This window comes from Calypte anna, chromosome 3 (genome assembly GCF_003957555.1).
Source record: "Calypte anna isolate BGI_N300 chromosome 3, bCalAnn1_v1.p, whole genome shotgun sequence".
Lineage (NCBI taxonomy): Eukaryota > Metazoa > Chordata > Aves > Apodiformes > Trochilidae > Calypte > Calypte anna.
Genome location: NC_044246.1, coordinates 31,761,759 through 31,779,541, shown reverse-complemented (window position 1 = coordinate 31,779,541; position 17,783 = coordinate 31,761,759). Strand labels below are relative to the sequence as shown.

The window sequence follows — 17,783 nt, the reverse complement described above, 5'->3', positions numbered from 1 at the left end:
GCCTAGGATCTTACGTTGCACAGATTTAGAAATCAAAATGGTATGTCAAGCTTTCAGGATTTAAAAAAAAAAAAAAATAGAAATAGAAAAAACCTCAGTAATTTAAATGTTTTTTTCTGACCTGGGCTGAAAATATAACACCAGTTACAGATCTGCATTGACACAATGCAGCAGATGAGCTGGGTTAACTTGACTTGAAGGAACAAGCTGTGGAACAACTACTTTATTAATATTCCTTTTGTTTCTTTGCCAGTCAAGAGAACAATCTGATGATGAAACTGAGGAGTCGGTGAAGTTTAAGCGGTTGCACAAGCTGGTGAATTCTACTCGCAGAGTCAGGAAGAAACTCATAAGAGTGGAAGAAATGAAAAAACCCAGCACGGAAGGTAAAAAGCAAGATGCATATGGTTAAAACTGCACGTGTGAATACATGTTTCTGTTGGGGGGAATGTGGAGGGTTTGGGGGAGGGGAGAAGTGGCATGTTGTTAAGGGATGGTGTAAAAGACTGCTTTGTTTATAGTGCATGCCTTAAACAAGAAATTGAATTTTGAGACCGTGGAAGGAGGAAAGTGACAACCTAGCATGTGGTTACTGATCTGGTATTCCCAGAGCAGCCCTGGAGAGCCCCTCATTAAAAGATTAGAACTTGGTTTATGTATTATACCCCGTGCTGGGGAGGGACTGAGACTAGGAGCAATCCCACAGGCTAAGCAAGGACATAAGCAGAGGCACTACCATGTTGCTCCCTCCCCCAAGGCCTGGGACAGCACACAGGTGAAGCTCTCACTGGTTGTGGCAGGGTAGCAGCTGGTTGGTGGTACAGTTCTGCCACATGGCATTATCCTGTGGCAAAAGTACAGGAACTCTATCAGGCATTCTTGTGGGATAGTGACTGCCTCATGTAATGTTAACTCCTACTTCTGGGGGAGCCTGCTTGCAGTTTGGCTCCCACATGAGCCTTGCTGCCAGGAGAGAGGGGGGAGAGAAAAGAAGAGGAGGAGGGTGGGGAAATGGGAAGCAGAGTTCAGCCCCTGGGAATGCCATACAGCAGAATTAACTCTGGAAGACCTGTATCCATGTGTGAGCATTCAGATTAATGGAGCCTGAGCCTCAGGAGCCCTCTCTACACAGCTCTGTTTGAGTCCTCACTGTAGTTGTGGACACCCCTCTATGGTAGTGGCCTTCCTGGGATCTGTGTCGATTCCCCTCAGCTTTGCAGTCAGCTGAGACGTATTCTGATCCCTTCTTAGTGCCTTTAAGGAGAAGGTGTGCAGCTGCTAGGGTATGTGGCAGACAGCACGTTGCTGACAGATTTATGATCTAGCCTGCCACTCTCCTGCATGATGATGGTGTTAGTGCCACTCTCCTGCATGATGATGGTGTTACTGGCTTGCGTGATAGCCACAGCCATGCTACAGCTCTGGACCAGGCATTTGCCTTGTTCTGAATGGGAAGGTTTTGTCACTTCATAGGCTGAAGAGAAAGCTGGATTACTTTGAAAGCAAAAATAAGGTTTATGAAACGGGGCACACAAAACAGGACTATGTTTCCCCTACCCTGGGGATAGAATGACCCCAGGAATGTCTGCCCTTGCCCCATCCCTTCCTGGAAGCCTGGGAAAAGCTGCAAGGAACACTCAGCCAGAGGCTCCAGGGGTGGGAGCAGCTGCAGGAGCAGGACACCCAGGGGCCATTGGGCATGCAGATGCTTTTCTGCAGTTTAACCAGAGTTTCTTTCAGCTTGTTAACCATCTCTTTTGCTCTCTATTCCCTCCCTTACAGCGCTTCAAATCCTAATTTCCTTTTCTCCTTCAGTCGTTCTTTTTAAGTATCCCAGGTCCTTCCAGGTTTTTTTCCCAACAATTTTCCACCCCTGGCCCTCACAGAAAACTCACTGAATTAATTGTTGAAAAAGAAAAATAAAGTTGCTCTGCTTCCTTCTTTTCAATCTTCCTGTCTGTACTCTCTGTTTTAAGTCCAGACTTTTCTGAATAAATTATCTATAACTCTAAGTTTGTACTTTATCTAGTACTCTGAAGTCTTGCTCTGCAAGATCACAAAATTCCCTATGGTCGGGTCTGGGGACTGCTGTCTGGCCTTCCAGTTGACTGGATCTATTCTTGACGAGCTGTGTTATGAATGTGAAGTATGTAAAATCTTAGATATCTAGGTTTTGGGGAGCTGCCTGTAAAATTTAATTGACTAACATCAATAAAATTTCAGTAAATTTGTCAGTGTTCAACAAGGTGTGAGAGTAGGCTTGGTTGAAAATTTGTTGTACAGTTTCCCAGAAGAAAGATTCCTCCTCAAGAATCTCCTCACAAAGAACAACTTTGCCAGTTTTTTTCCCTCATATGTTCCTGTAGTTTTTAAAGAAAATTATACTGGTCCCTGATCCTTCTCCCACATTTCTGTTATTGGCGTTGTTATCACCCTAAATATACTTCTGGATGATCTGATACTCACTACAGTGTGCCAAAATCTGAGTCCATGGGTATTTTGTGTTCAACTTTTCCTAGTGAGCTAAATGACTGAAGCTTCCCATCTCCTGGGCACCATTCTTATATAGCATTTAAAAATGAATCACATCTACATCTGTGTCACTATGGCTTTGTGTCATGGACTCACTCCAAATAACATCTGTTACAGTGTTGACACACAATGAATATTTTACAAACTGTTTAAAAACATATTTACTCAGTGGACTAAAATTGTTTATCAGCACATACTCAGTCCCAGGAGAATGTCTATTTTCTGTTCAAATTGAGAAGTAAAGGGGGAAAAGAGCAAGTTGGACACTCCAGTAAGAGTGGTATTAAAATCAGACTCCATCTACAGACTTACCCAGAAAAGTTGTCAAGAGTGGAAGCTGTGTGTCAATTTTGATTAACTATCCCAATGAGTTTTATCTTTGTTAAATAGCATCTTAGGTTTCAGCAAATACGTGTCAAGTATGTTTTGCTGACAGAGTGAACTGAAGATGAGGCAGGAAGCCTGTGTGCAGCCACAAATTTTTTTTTAATCTTAAAATGTGTCCTGTTGTTAAGATTAGTAAATCATAAGTACTTTGGTAATGGTTTGAATTTAGCACTGCTGTAAAACTGGAAGCAATGAAAGATGAAGTCAAAGCTGAGTCGAGACAGAAATTTATTTGGGCAGGAAATAAATGCAGTTTGCATTTCTGTTTACTTTTCTGATACATATCTGTGAATGCTGTGAAATTGGTCAGGTGGGACTGAAAAGGATGTGTACTCTTCTTTGACTCTTTCCTTGGTACTGCATCTAATAGCTGAGCCTACACCTGACTCAGAAGAAAAGACCAGAGAAAAACATGAGAATCAGATCCAAGTTCCAGCTTTTAAGGGTTTTTTAGTGGGAGCATCTGTGGGTTTATTTATCTGCAGATGGGAGAGAGAAGCTTAACGATGAGTTTACTTACAGGTTGCTGTCATCTGCCTACTGTTAACTCATCCAAGAACTCATTTCACAAATGGAAGGAACTGCTTCAGATTTATCCACTTGCAAATACCTTCTGGGCTGCTTTTATCAGGAAGAGTTTTATTCCATTTTAAGTTTGTGATACCTCAAATAGATACAGTGCTGCTCCACACGGAAACATGTCCAATGACTTGCATTGTGCTGTTTTTGTCCCCTGTAGGTGTGGAAGAGCACTCCCTTGACAACTCACCCGTACTGGATGACAGATCAGCACTTTACTCTGGAGTTCACAAGAAGCAATTCTACTTTGACGGCTCCTGTGAAAAGCAGCCTGAGGATGACACAGACTCACTTACTACTTCTCCCTCGTCCAGCAGTCTTGATACGTGGGGAGCGAACCGAAAGCTGGTGAAGACCTTCAGCAAAACTGATAGCCGTGGCCTTATTAAGCCTCCCAAGAAACTCGGGACATTTTTCTCTTACCCAGAAGAGGAGAAGACCCAGAAAGTTTGTCGCTCCTTGACAGATGGGGAAATGAAGAAGAGCCTCGGCTCACTGAGCCATGGGGTAAGTACAGAAAGCATTTGCATTTATGACAGCAACAGGCACAAGCACCATCTTCTGGTGTCCCTGGAGGAGATTCAAAGTGTAAGGAAGCAGATCCGATTGAAGAAAATGGATACTAACTATTCCTGTTCCAGAGCTTTTCTTTGCCAGCGCCCTGCTAGGAAAGGAGCACCTCCTGCACCTTGTGACCTACAATTACTGCGGCACAAAACGAAAGGGGGTGGAGGTTGTGGCTTCCCAAACAGAAGGCTACGAGGGCGCACTTCTGTCAGCGAGTTCAATATTACCTATGTGGTGGAGAGAAGCCTGTACAGTCACCTCAACCTCTCACAGCTGGTGCGTCCCGTTACTGACAGGACCCTGAGCAAGGCTGACAAGCAGGACCTGAGGAGATGCCTGCTGGAGGAGGATGAGGAGGCCAAGAGGAAGTGGGCTGCCACAGTGGATCGCTGTACTAAAAGGGTTCTCTTGAGAATCCACCAAAAGTCTGTGAGTCAAAGAGTTGCCATGAAGGTGGTCTTCCAGTTTCTCTGAGGTTGCAGTCAATGCTTTCTGCTTTATGCTTTAAAATTCAGTGCTTCTGCTTTCCTTGCCATTAGAAACTCTTGAGCGCTGTAATTCAGCTGTAAGGGAAGAGTTTGATATAATCCTATCATAGAAGAGTTTTGTTGACTCTTCAGTTTCTATGTGTACAGAATAACTCAATGAGAGAATAAATATGACAAAACGCTGCTTTCTAATTTCACCTCTTGTAGAAACTGAGATTACCAGTGAACAGGGGAGCTTTGAGATGCTATTAACACGATCTTAGTGATGCTTTCAGAGTCAATATTCTCTTAAAGAGATAGCAGGGGATGAATGAAACTTGCAGAGGATTAGAGCATCCTTAGTCAGCTGTGCTCTATTTCTCTCCTGTTACTTTGTCATATTGGCCTTTCCCTACCCAGTCTGCATCCCATTAATTCACCCACCTAGCTCTCTATTCTCTGCTATATGAACAGCTGCAGAAAGACAGTGAGGTTTACGTTATGTAGACACTGCTTTCCTTCCCACTGCTCAGCATCCCCAGAACTTCCCTCTATGCTTTGTGTCTGACCAGTGCTCCTTCTTTCTAGCGGGGATTGAACGTGTCACTTTCCCTTAGAGCACTATGTAGAAGGAAAAAGGGGCAGCCAAAAAAAAGCAAATTATGCTGTACAATGGGAAATTAAGTGATATGAGCACTGCAGAGAGATCCAAAGCTGCTTCCTGATTGCATGATACAATTTTGACAGTTCCCTTAACCATGATGATGAGTTTCCTTGGAGCTTGCCTTTGGGGTCAGCCAGGTCTCCAAAGCTGAGCCAGCTAGACTGTTGTTTGTTTAGTTGACAATGTAGATGTGTTGCCTACTTCAGTCAGTGGAAACAGCAGTGCACCCATAACTTTAAGCAAGATATTCCAATGAACAATAAAGTACAATCAGTTTTTCCTCTTCAGCTACAGATTTTATTTCGAAAGGTCTCTGCTTCATTTCTTCAGGCATGAGATACTCTTGATATAAGAGCCTTGGTCTCCTTGAATAACCTGTGGGAGGTGACCAAGAATTCATGATTCACTTTTTGCTCTTTGGGTGCACAATAGATAGATTTTTTCTACCCAGTACCATGAATGTTCTCTTTTGACAGCTTTGCTCTTTCTCCTGCATTTACTGCTTGCCCTGCCACTCACAGGGTACTGTTTATTTTCACAGACATTGTGCTCAGAGTAATTGTTTTCCCATAAGGATATTTCAATTATAAGAGAAACCTTACTCATCCTTTTGTGTGTTGAAAAATAGAGGTATCTCAGGCAAAAAAGCATACTCTTGTGTGCTACAGGTGCCCCATAATTAAAAGTACCATCTAAAACTGTCTTTGTAAATACAAATGACAGAAACAAGCTTTTCAGTTCTTCTGGTGAGAAGTCTTACTACAGTAACTTGGTTCTGAAAACCATCTGGACTGACTTTAGCTAGTTCAGAGAGATACAGTCACAGAAGAAATGGACAGCATTTTGTTGTTGTTGCTGAGGAATTCTTCAGTTGACTACTCCTCTAGCCTCATTTGAATGGGATAAATGGTGGAGACACACTGCCCTAAGTAGTTTTTTCAACACATTTCTTCCTGACACTGTAAAAGCTGGCAAACCAACTAATGCCACTCCTGCTTTGTAGAAACAATGCTTATTTGCTGCAACCTCTGGGAAATTGCAATGCCCATGTATCCAGTGGAATTGGTCACTCTGTCTTGCCTTGCTGTTCATTTTTGTCATTTATATTTGTTTCAGTGACCTGGACATGCATGAAATTTTCAAACAGCACCGGTTTTTCTTTTCTCCCAAAACAAGAGTACTTTTGATTGCATGGCCATTCCATTGAATATCCGTGTCCTCATCCACAGACCTTTTGTTTGGTACAGTATTGCTACTGGATTCTGAAGGTGGAAGTCAAATGTTAAATGTATGGGGAGGTCCATAGTGAAACAATAAGCGTGCTTAATATGGTACATTTATTCAGAACCTTCTTACCAGCAGACATTTTGCTTACTGAGAAGACTCTGTTAGGAGGAGCTCTGACCGGCTTGACAGACAAGTTTGCTCAGGGCAGTTCCAGATGTCCTCTCTTCATTGCTGGGTTTACCACACACTGCAGGATTAGTTAGAATGGACTTACAGGACAATATTACTCATAGGCAAATGTGCTGTGCTTTAAAAAACTGATCTTATTACTTGTGGTTTGTCCCAAAAGCTTACAAAAAACAATTTTTAAAAGCTATGCCGCAGTCTCATTGGCTTCAGGAAACAAACACTTTAAAAAATTTTACATCATAGAACCCTCTTTAATGTGTGTAGATCCTAGACAAAGCTGGCTTTGAGTTCCAGTAGAGTTGTGGTGGTTACAAAAAATGTCATCCAAGCACTATAGGTACTCAGCATCCAACATGAAAGCTAGAAAAGAAAACTTTTCAAAAACTAGTAATAAGTATGCTGATTTGCAGTGACCAGGGCTGGAAGCTTGTTTACTTCAGTGGAACTAATCAATGCAATTGTTTAGTAAGTGACACAGTTTATAGAGCTTGCTTCTTCCTAACAGAGTGCCAAAGCAGTAGCTCTCAGGTCAGGGGTCTTCACTGACTCCCAGGTAGAACTTAGGGAATTGATTGTACAATCCGTAGGACTGGTCTTATGCTTAGTTGAGTCTTACTTGTCTGTAGTTACTCTGTTGGATAGTTTGGGCCCTAAAAACTGTTCACAAGTGGTTGATCTTCTGCCTCCTGTTTGTCTCAACTCTGCCTCTGAAGAGAATACTTGTAATAGATACCTGACTGTCACAACCCACACTCAGAGCCCAGAGCTGGAGTTGTGCAGGTAACTTATAACTGCTATACCTTCATTTCCCTGGACTGCCTTGTGAGACATCTGGTAGGGCCTGGTACTTCAGTGCTATGCAGCTGCTTGCTCAGTGGCTAAATGAAAAATCAAAAGCTTTTGCCCTCTGGATTGCAAAGAAAAATCCAGATTGTCTTGAGAGCCCTCTTAGTGTCTGGTCTTTTTTTCAAGTGATACCAAAGCTTTAGCAGAGATTCATGTCCCACAGTTAAACAATGGCTGGCTGTGGAAATGTAACAGTACTGCTTGGGAGGCAAGGAGTATCATAGTGCTGATTTTCTTGCTCTAATCGGGGTGATTATGATAAATTGCACCTGTGTATTCAGCCAGAACTGGGTCACTCCAATAGGTTATTGTGGCACTGTAAACAGAGCATGCTTCCTCCCAGAAATAGCAGAGCTGCCATGTGTCATCTCCACAGGTGTAATGATAAATACCTCATCTGAAATCAGGGCTTGCTAAAACTCTGAGGACATAATGCTTATGGACAGCTGGGCTGGTTTTTGCCTCCTCTTACCAAGGGTTTGCCCTGTAAGGCCCTTAGCATTTCCCTGGATTTCAGTGGAAATGAAGTCTGTGGAGCCAGACCCAGAAGGTAGGTTATTCAATGCTTTAAAAGATTGGTGGTTCTCTTTTTCAGTGCTACTGTGGACTTATTTATGAAGGCAGATGAGAGTGATGAGGTGGAGTTGCCAGCACCCTGGAAAACTTGATGCATAAGATCAACAGTTTCCTCAGACCAAAAAGTTTTTCTTTCAAGAGTAGGCAATAGATGACTCAGCAGCAGCAGACCTTAAGCCAAGGATTTGTCTACGGAAAAGACAAATGACTCAAATTGATTTATAACAGATTTCTTAATTTATAGTAGATTTCTTGTTTTATAATGTCCCATCCTTTTGTTTGTTTGTTTGTTCCCATTTTTGCAGCCATTTGTGTTTTCACTGATGCTCTCTAAATCGCAGTTGTTCTGAATAAGCTAATCCCTGTGATAGAACTGGATCCATCCTTTTTTTTTCTTTTTTCTTTTCTTTTTTTCTTTTGCAGAGAACCTGTAGCTTTGGAGGATTTGATTTGACAAATCGTTCCCTTCATATTGGAAACAGTTCTGACCAAATGGTGAGTTTGACAAGAAGGCACAGACTTGAAATAGCATAAAGTGAAATGTGTGATGGAGTTAGAATAGGCTGAAGTGTAATTTAGGTCTGTAATAACAGTTTGGGGATCCAAGAAAGCAAAGTATCTTTGTTAACCTCAAACTTCCTTAGCTTTGAGGAAAACATACCCACCCATATCCATATGTGTAAAGAGGCAGGAATAAGTGATTAAAGTGCAGATCTGGCCTCGCATCTGTGGGCTATTCTTAAGTCTGACTTCCTCGGAGCATCACCCCAGGCAAAATACATGATTACTCTGCTTTCTTGGCAAAAATAGTTACTATTTGGAATGATGAAACCAACTTTCATTTGCTGAAGATCAGCAAGTTATTTGGGTGGCAGTCATTATGTATGAGATTTATTATTTGTTTTCTTATTGTATCTTAAGAGTTCTGGAGTAGATCAGGATCCTATTGTGCTGAATGCTGTGCAATTGATCTCACAGCTCTTTGTGTTTAAAAAAAATCCACCCCCTCTGAGAATTAATTCCATTTTATTTTACTCTTGTTGATCACAGAGTTACTGTTGGTCAGCCTGCGGCCAAAAATAATAATAGAAATGAGCCAGAACATTATATCAAATTAAATTGCTAACATCTTTTTCCTTTTGCCCATGTATGTTTTCTGTCTCAACATTGGCTCTGATACCTTCTCTGTTCTCTGAAGTCTAAATTGTGAAACATTTTATATGCTAGCATTATATAATTTTTTCATGTCAGCTGGGATTTTTTTAAGGTTGTATTTGTTGGTTTTTGTTTGGTTTTTGGTTTATTTTTGACTTCATAAATTACCCTTAAATTGGCCTGAACAGTGGGTGGTTGTTTTATTCATTAATTATCAACTTAGTAAAAAAAAAGTTAACTTCCAAACTTAGTTTTTATGTTTAAACATAGATACTTTGGCACATTTCGTTCATTTTGGTTTTGATATAGGAAAGTTTGAAACCTAAACATTGTTTTCCCTTTACTGGCATCAGTAGTAGGAGAGATGCAGCACATCATAATAATGGATGCAGATCAAGGGCTTTTTATTAAAAGCATTTAAGTCATTAAATGGAAGATTTTATTTTCCAAAAAGAAAAGGCAAAGCACTGTCCTTAGTTTTTGCTAAAAGACCAAAAGTTATCAAAGAAATTGTAATCACAAACAACTTGTAAAGGAAAAATATATAATTATCAGAAATGAAATATCAGCTGAACACCAGATAAACCTTTTGGAAGAACATTAGTAAAATAGAAAACATGTATAAATTTAGAAAAAAGATAAGTATTTTATGTAGAATATATAAGGTACCCTTATTTTAGAGTTTGTTATGTACCTAAATTGTCCTCCAAAGGATTATTGAACCAACTTAGAGACCAAATGCAGTAGTCAGTCTATTTGGCCAGTCTGTTTTGGTCCTTTTGTGCACCCTTGCCAAGGGAGGGTGTTCTCTAATAGAGCTACCTTGCCATGGTTCCTGACACACTGCAGAATGAAAGACTGTGCCTAATGTGCTGCCTGGACCATCTGAGTAAGGGCTGAGTCATACAAGTAAGTTTGGCAAAATGTCAACTTATCCATGTTAATTCTTTATGTGTGCTTGTGGCATAAGTAAATTCTAGGTATCATAAGCTGATTTAGAAAAGGTTAAATGCATTCAAAGCAGCTGGCCTGTGTCATCCAATATATATGGACCAGCCAATTTAGTTCAGCAGTATTGTGTTGTGTGTCTTAAGAATAGCTCTGCAAGTATAGCCTTCTGTCATGGTTGATGCATTTAGTAGTTTGGATTTATTTTTTTTTCTTTTTTCTAAACAATCCACAGTTAACCACAAAGAAGAATCATCAAGAGAGGTTAAATGAATGCCTGCCTGAAAATAAAAAGTAAATTTGGGTAGCCAAATGTAGGTGTCTATATACCCACGCACACAGATATATATGGCTAAGATCTCAGAGGTGCCTTTGGTCCTGTGAAACAGAATGTAATATAGACCACAGCTACTGTTGTATGGCTTAGCCTGAAAACGTGGGGTTTTGTATAAGGTCAAATACTTACCTGAAACTCAAAGGGATGAAGTCTTCCTAACAGATATCTACACACAGCACCTGCAGGAAAGGTTACAAATCAAGCCCTAGGAGTCAGGTACTACTGCAGTGGTTAGCACAAGGTCTCAACACTGAATTTAGAACAGTAAACAAGGCACCATGCTGGTGTCTTTTTTCTACCTGGAAAACCTCTGCAATGACTACTGGCTGAGGAGAAACTGGCCTTTGTATTAAGGTCTTAAGCCCTTTTTTATTTTGCAGGGCAAAGAGGGAGACTTTGTTTATAAAGAAGTGATCAAATCACCTTCTGCCTCCCGTATATCTCTGGGCAAAAAGGTGAAGTCTGTAAAGGAAACCATGAAGAAAAGGATGTCTAAAAAATACAGCAGCTCCCTCTCAGAACAGGTATGTAAGATCTGCAGTGGAATCCACTTAATAATATAGAAGTGATAATCAGTATTGATTCTCATGCTTCAAGGCAACTCTGAAGAAATTTCTAACAAGACCATGTGGTGTGGCTTATTCCTATGTTCTTACAAAATCCCTCACTGTGAAATGGCTTCCTAGAGATGCCAAATCATGAAAATGTGTTTCAGATTTTCGTTCAAGAAGCTCATCAGCAGAAGCCTGTGGTTGATGGCACTACACATCTCTTTATATATTTCCATTTCTTTATCTATCATCATTATTTATTAAGAGAACTGGTCTGTGACACAGGGTCACAGTAATATATTTTATCTGCAATTTTCACCTTAGTTTAAATTCCCAGCATAATCTCACATACACAGTTCCTCTCTGCTATTACAGCTCTTTTCTCCATCATAGCTTGCCCTCTGCAGCAACCCATTAAAGAGAGGCACACTATAGTCAGAAAAGGGCATCCCACAGAAGATTTTCCTATTATTCTTTCATTACAGATTTTAATAGTTTATTCTTAAAGGCAAACTTGAAGTACATTAGTTTTAAATTAGGTTTTGAATTTCGGTGGCCTAAGAACAATTGCTGTCTTTTTCCCTTTTGTTATACTTTGGGTCCTTTGCTTTGATAGGGTGTCAAAAATTCCTCAGACTTTCTTTAAAACCAAACTTGCCACGTGAAATGTGTCAGGAATAGAGGAAAAAAAAAAAAAAGAAAAAAAAAAAAAAGAATAAAACAAACAAAACCCAAAACCTAAAAAACTAAAAAGCCACCGAGAGAGCACAGCTCTCCCTGGCTCACGTCGCCCCCAGGTGGCCTCATCCCGAGCGCTGGATCGCATGGATGCTTGCACTGGGAAGTGGTAACAGAAAGGGACCCATGCACCACTAGATCTGCCTTTTGGTGTTAATGCAGAGCCTTAGTGCTTGTAAGAGGAGCAGTTGGTAAGATTTAAAATAAAAACCACAAGCTGAAAGACCTGGAGACAGCATAGAGAGGCAGAAAAGTGTCTGGTTTCATGTAATGCTTTGCAACACTAGAATCCCTTGCCTGTAGGACTGTTATTCATACTTACTCATAACCAGGAGCAGTGTTACAGTTAGTATTATTTAATTTAAATTTACAGTTAAAAATTTTTGAGGTCTAATATGATTTGATGTCAATAAGGAGATGATTTGATGTTGGACTGGCCTTACAGTGCCCCTCTGCAAAGTCTGCCTAGGAAAGGGATACTTTGAGAAATTGATTTACAGTGAGTTAGCAGTACTTCTGCTCTCTAGCTTTCTCCCAAGATTGACTCGACCTCTGAAGTCATGTGCAGGCATGACTTTTTTTCTGATGATTCTGCAGCATGCGAATAATATCTTTCATCTAAAAGTTTTATGACTGCACATCTCTACAAATATTCTTCTTGTATGAAAGCTATAGTTCTTCTGTCTCCAAACTTTTTAGTGTGGTCCTTTTAGAATGTTGGTACCTGTCTGGCATAGAGACTGAAACTATATGCCAGTATCATTTTTTTCCTTAAAAAAACAAAAAAAACCCCAGCCAACAAGCAAGCAAAAGCTTGGCCACACATATCTGCTGCTTTGCTTTAACTGGGCTTACAGAATTTCAGTTTTGGAAAGACCCTTTTTGATTTCCTAAAATGCTTGACTGAATGAAGAGAGAAATTGCCTCACCTATTGCATTTGGAGAAAAATCTCTTTATATTTATGCATTTATTTATACTATGCACAGACTGCATTTTCTGGTTAATTATTTTATTTCTCCAAGGTAGATGAGCAAGGATACTAACAACTCACTGTGGAAACAAAAAAAAAAAAGTACAGTGCTGTGCATCTCACTTGTATTGTCTGATTTGGTTTTATTTGTCATTGTACAAAATCCTGATACATAAAGTTGAATTTGATGTTTGCAAGTACTGCTGGCAAAAATACCATGTGTCATTAAAGCCTTTGAATTGGGTGTTTTGTGTAATGTTTCTACTTACAGTGCTAGCTTTTCCAGACAGGGCTGTTTCCTCCTGTCCCTGCTTTCATGCCTGATAAAATAGGCTTTCTGCCACAGCAGAGTACCACAGAAAGCAGATTCATTGAAAATTTCACCCTAATAAAGAGTAGGAAAACAGAATGTCTTTTCCTTGGAGATGAATGAGCAGCTCCTGTCAATGCCTACGTTCATTTACCAAACTGATACGGTTTAATCCCTTTCAGGAGTCCAGCCCCGGGGTTATGCCGGGTTCTCCGCAGTCACCACCGCCAGACAGCGACTCCCTGGACAAACCCAAGCTGAAAGCCGGGGGCTCAGTAGAGAGCCTGAGGAGTTCCTTAAGTGGTCAGAGCTCAATGAGTAAGTTTGGTTGCAATTGCTTTGCTCCATTTGTGTGGCTTCAGGGAGCAGAGATCTCAACAGTAAGCAAAATCAGAAAGTCAAAAGCAGAAGCAGCGGTTAAAAAGTAGAAAGACTGATGGGTTAGTCATTAAGGGCTTACCAAGAACTGTAAGCTCTTTGGTGCAGAGACAGTCTTTTTGCTTTGTATTTATAAAGAGCCCTGAAAAAGTGAAATCCTGCTTTCTGGCTGGGTGTGCTGAGTCCTGCTATTATAATATAAATGATCTGCTATTATATTGTAAATTATTGGAGTGAGAATTACAGTCTTTGGCCAGTAATAAATAGGCTCATCTTTACACTGATTTGCTGCTGGGCACTCCTGATGGGATTCTCATCCCCCTTCCAGGGAGACCTTGAGGTTCTCTGGTTAACTAGTTAGAGGAGTTGTATTGAAAAACCTCTCTAGTTAAGATTCTCTCTACACAAAACAGAGCACAAATGTGGGACACAGATTGTGTGAACTTCCTTCATTATGGTTTATAGAACAATAGAAACCAAGAATATATGGGGAAAAAAACTGAAGAGAATGCTCCGTTTTTAACTGACTCTCTCATCACAAGTTATAGGAGCATTTAAGGACTTTTAACTTTGATTACCATATTTTGTATAAAGAAGACAAATTCTCTCCTTGTCTTTGCTGGTTTCTTAACCTTCTTCACATAGAAATTCTGTTTTTTTGAAGTGATACTGTGTCTTTCACACAGGTGGTCAGACAGTGAGCACAACAGATTCCTCAACCAGCAACAGGGAGAGTGTGAAATCAGAAGATGGTGATGATGAAGAGCTTCCTTACAGAGGACCATTTTGTGGAAGAGCCAGAGTTCACACTGATTTTACTCCAAGTCCTTATGATACCGACTCTCTGAAGCTCAAGGTACCAGATATTATCTGGTTTTAAGGGGTCAAACATTTATTTTGGCAAAAAACTTAATTAAGAGCTCTTTGCAAGATCCACGCATTTCTCAGTGATTTAATGACTTTACATAATTTTTTTTAAGACCTATAACCTGTCTTGTTCTGATATATTTAAGATTTGCTCAAATTATAGCAAAATGTTATAGCACACAAGTAAGTATTAGTAAATCTCCATGTCCAGGGAAAGACACTTCCATTTCTGGAAAAAAAAAAATGTGCCACAAATTAATGTCCATTTTGCAAACATTTTATTTGAACAATTGGAAAAATACTTTGTCTGCTACAATGAGTTAATCCCTCAATAGAAAAATTTTAAAAATCCTTTGAAGAAATGTAGATGCACCTACACATAGTGTAGTTTAAAGGCATTTCAGTTAATGTAATTTTTTTTGAGCCAATGTTGAATTACTTTGGTGACTGTGAGCTGTCACCCCCCTTTAACTTTTCTGGATATCAGGTTTTAACATTTTTAGTTGTGCTCTATTCAAACTATCTGACTCTTTACATTTGTTCCTGAAGATTCTGAGGGTAGCTAATTCCTATGTACATAAGGTTGTCTCTTTAAGGATACAGAAACAGTTGTGGATCTGTTCCTTTCCTATGGTCAGGAGCAAATTAAGAAAAGCAAGTGTTGCATGGTTCAGTTTGCATGGGCCTCCTTTCCTCAGGAGATGAGACATTTTGACCATTTATACTGAGCATGTTCTTATGAGCACTGGTTTCAGACAGTTGCATTGCTTAGGGACATGAGTACAAAAGAGCAGTGAAATAGCAGTGATGCACTGCTGGGGTGTCATTAGGCTTGTGAATCTGGACTTCTGGGGTCCATTCCAGGTTCTTTTGTTGACTTGCTCTTTGGTCTGAGGCATGCGACTTAATTCCCTTTTCTTCCATTTGTAAAACAAGTATAATCAGATGTTTTTGCAAGACCTGTGGTTAACCTTTTGGCAACTAGAGCATAGTCCATTCTATGTACATGAAAATCTAGGAGAAAATGGACATATTTCTTTACATATCTACCAGAAAGCATGCCTACATTGCTTTCCTGCTTCTTTTGCCTGCAGAAAGGTGACATCATTGATATCATCAGCAAACCCCCCATGGGCACTTGGATGGGCCTTTTGAACAACAAAGTTGGCACTTTCAAATTTATCTATGTCGATGTCTTAAATGAAGAAGAAGAGAAGCCAAAGAGGCCCACCAGGAGGCGCCGGAAAAGCAGACCACCCCAGCCCAAGTCAGTTGAGGATCTCTTGGATCGCATCAACTTAAAGGTCAAAATTCTCTTTGTTTATCCTTCAGTTTTGGTTGTGGGAAGGGAACCACACCTCTGGAGTTGTTAGTTTCGGAAGATGCACACCAGTTTCATAATCCTAAGGGTTGTGACTCCACTTAGCAGAATCACGTTTTTGCTGCAGAGTAAAAATAGCTGAGACCAGGCTTGGTGAAGTGCTGCAGGCTGCAAGTTGTATGCTCTTGGAAAACATAAATCATTGTGTAGAATGGCTACTAGCTGCTAGACTTGAAAAGCAACCAAAATGTGTAAAATAACAATAGTGGAAGGGTTTTTTTCCACATTTCTGTTCAGAAGAGCTAGGAATAAACTGTTGTGGATGTTGATCAACCTTTGTGTTTCTTCCTTCCCACAGATATGTGCCCTATTGTGCATCTGGGTAGCATGCTACCCAGGCCATTTAGTACAGTGCATTCCAAATAAATAAATATGTGCAGCGTTTGAGTTCTGGAACAAGTACCTCCCTGAACTCAGAAAACTGTTTATACAAGCTATAATCCTGTAATTTTGCTGTCACACAGTGGTTTGTATTTGCTAAGCTATTGCTTTTTTTGCTCATTGTGAAAATGTTTTACAGTATCTTTATTAACAAAATAAATATGTTGTCTTATGGCTCTTTTTCTTTTCTTTTTTTTCTTTTTTTTTTTTCCTTTTCTTTCTGCCATGCAGGAGCACATGCCCACTTTTCTGTTCAATGGTTATGAAGATCTAGATACCTTTAAGCTTTTAGAAGAAGAAGATTTGGATGAACTGAACATCCGAGATCCTGAGCACAGAGCTGTTCTCCTCACAGCAGTGGAACTTCTACAGGAGTATGACAGTAGGTGGAATGTTTGAGGTTTTCAGTTTTTCTTAAGTTCTGCCAAGGACCTTGTGAACTCCTTAAAAAGAAAACTGGTTCCAGGATTTTGATCTTTTTGCTTTTTTTCCTAATCTAGTTATTTCCAGGATAATCCTGTGTAACACAATTGAGATTTTTGAGGAATGGCTAAAGACTTGCATTTTTTATGCCAGGATTCTTTTATTCAAGCCCTATAGCCCAAGTCAAGTATTGTGAAGTGTGCAACATATCCGGTAGAATACTGATGTTCAGGAATAAATCTTGAGGTAACTTACTCTAAGGAGGTGAGGCATGGGGAATAGAAAAGAAGAAACTTCTAGACTAGAAGGAAGAGGTTAAGGTTGTCAAGGGTAAAAAAAGATCCAGAGGGTTGTTGAGAAGAATAATGTAAATTAAACTTTCTCCTATTTTACCTCTGATTACATATGATTCTTGGACTGGGAGGATTGTATGGGTAGCTTCAAGTTGTACACATGACAAGACAGTGATTTTCAAAGAGAAAATGTACCAGTCAAGGGCATAGTGTGCAAGACACTGACTCAACTATCTGAAGTGCAGCACTGCAATTCTGTTCATTTTATGGAGTGTCTCAGGCAAGTGGCTGTAAAGATGAGGGAAAGCAGAGTAACCCATCACAGTCACATTTGATGGTATCTTTACCACCAGGAGGAAGCAGGGCTGTCCCATCCATGCAGTAGTCATGGCAGAGTAGAATTGTTTAAAAAGAAAGTGTAACTTGAGACATAAATTTAGATTCACTCAGTTCCTATTTGCAACAACCTAAGACAGTACTGGATTTCCCCTTCATCCCTAAGTGTTAGCAGAAATTGAGTATCCCAGAGAGAAGAATCAGTGGAATGGATTGTGTTTCTCAGCTACTTCTGTGCAAAATCCTGTATTTTAGCTTAAACTGCCATAGCTGCAACTTAAACAGCTGCTTATTAAGTGGGCAATGTCTAATTCTGTTAGAGATGTGTGCTTAGCACCTCTGGATGGTGCTGTGTGTCCTGAGCTTTCACTGACATGTAGCTTTCTTGATCATTTCATTTCCCAAAGAGACATCCACACTTTCTGTGCCCTCCTCCATTCCCCAATAAAACTGGAGTTGTAGAATTAGATTCTTTTAACTTAAAGTAGTTTTTCCTCACCTAACATGAGCTTCTCTTATTTGTAACCTATTGAGAATGCTCACATCCCTGAAGCAATATTTTTTAAATGCCCTGCAATTTTGATTCGAAATCTTGAAGAACTGTTTGATGTAGTGGTTGGAAAGTATAAATGCCAGCTCAAAGTCAGGGTGATGAAGAGAAAGAGACACAGGGGCCAGAC

At 40.1% G+C, this 17,783-nt stretch overlaps 1 protein-coding gene across 1 annotated transcript in view; it reads left to right on the top strand.

Moving 5' to 3' along the window:
• Positions 1–17,783, top strand: part of SASH1 (SAM and SH3 domain containing 1) — a 46,653-nt gene that overhangs the window by 16,802 nt on the left and 12,068 nt on the right. The window contains exons 4-11 of the mRNA XM_030448140.1: positions 254–386; positions 3,659–4,005; positions 8,458–8,529; positions 10,855–10,998; positions 13,227–13,362; positions 14,109–14,278; positions 15,384–15,593; positions 16,283–16,433. Coding sequence (XP_030304000.1) covers positions 254–386; positions 3,659–4,005; positions 8,458–8,529; positions 10,855–10,998; positions 13,227–13,362; positions 14,109–14,278; positions 15,384–15,593; positions 16,283–16,433 — 1,363 coding nt within the window. The remainder of the gene's footprint in view (positions 1–253; positions 387–3,658; positions 4,006–8,457; positions 8,530–10,854; positions 10,999–13,226; positions 13,363–14,108; positions 14,279–15,383; positions 15,594–16,282; positions 16,434–17,783) is intronic.